Source organism: Sinocyclocheilus grahami, unplaced genomic scaffold (assembly GCF_001515645.1).
Source record: "Sinocyclocheilus grahami isolate Dianchi unplaced genomic scaffold, SAMN03320097.WGS_v1.1 scaffold13337.1, whole genome shotgun sequence".
NCBI classification, from domain to species: domain Eukaryota; kingdom Metazoa; phylum Chordata; class Actinopteri; order Cypriniformes; family Cyprinidae; genus Sinocyclocheilus; species Sinocyclocheilus grahami.
In genome coordinates, this window is record NW_015514856.1 from 2197 (window position 1) to 2839 (window position 643).

Sequence of the window (643 nt, forward strand, 5' to 3'; positions counted from 1 at the left end):
CATTTTAAAACATTTAAATAGAAAACAGCTCTTTTAAACAATAGTAATATTTCACAATTTTACCGTTTTACTGTATTTTGATAAATGCAACAGGAAAAAGAGAAAATGTAAAATATTCATTGTCTCAGACTTTTAGTTTTTCCGTTTTGAAATGTTCACCGTGTCACAGACTGTCAGACATTCTTTTTTTATTCTTGCTTTGCCTTGTCAGAATATCCCATACCCTATCAACCTCCCGCTGGCGGGAAGAGGAGTTAACTATCCTCTCTTCTTTGGAACAGCAATTTTCGCCTTTGAGGGAATTGGAGTTGTAAGTTTTTCTTTTGCTCTGATATTATGTTTGTCACCACAGAAATATTATTCAAGTGAAAAAAAAGTTTAATTCAAAAAGGTGTCATACTTGATTTTCATCAGGTGCTACCACTTGAGAATAAGATGCAGAATCCCAGAAACTTTACCACGGTCCTGTATCTCGGCATGGGCATCGTCACCACCCTCTATATCACCCTGGGCACCATCGGCTACATTGGGTTCGGAGAGCATATTCGGGGGAGCATCACATTGAACTTACCGTTGTGCTGGTGAGTGCCAGGGGATCTTTAAAGGTGGCCTATTATGCCCCTTTTTACAAGATGTAAAATAA

At 38.1% G+C, this 643-nt stretch overlaps 1 protein-coding gene across 1 annotated transcript in view; it reads left to right on the forward strand.

Annotated features, from left to right (window-relative positions):
• LOC107578987 (proton-coupled amino acid transporter 1-like) overlaps window positions 1–643 on the forward strand; it is a gene marked incomplete at its 5' end in the record, with an annotated part of 5402 nt that overhangs the window by 2010 nt on the left and 2749 nt on the right. The window contains 2 exons of the mRNA XM_016264881.1: window positions 212–310; window positions 415–581. Of these exons, the coding sequence (XP_016120367.1) occupies window positions 212–310; window positions 415–581 (266 nt within the window). The remainder of the gene's footprint in view (window positions 1–211; window positions 311–414; window positions 582–643) is intronic.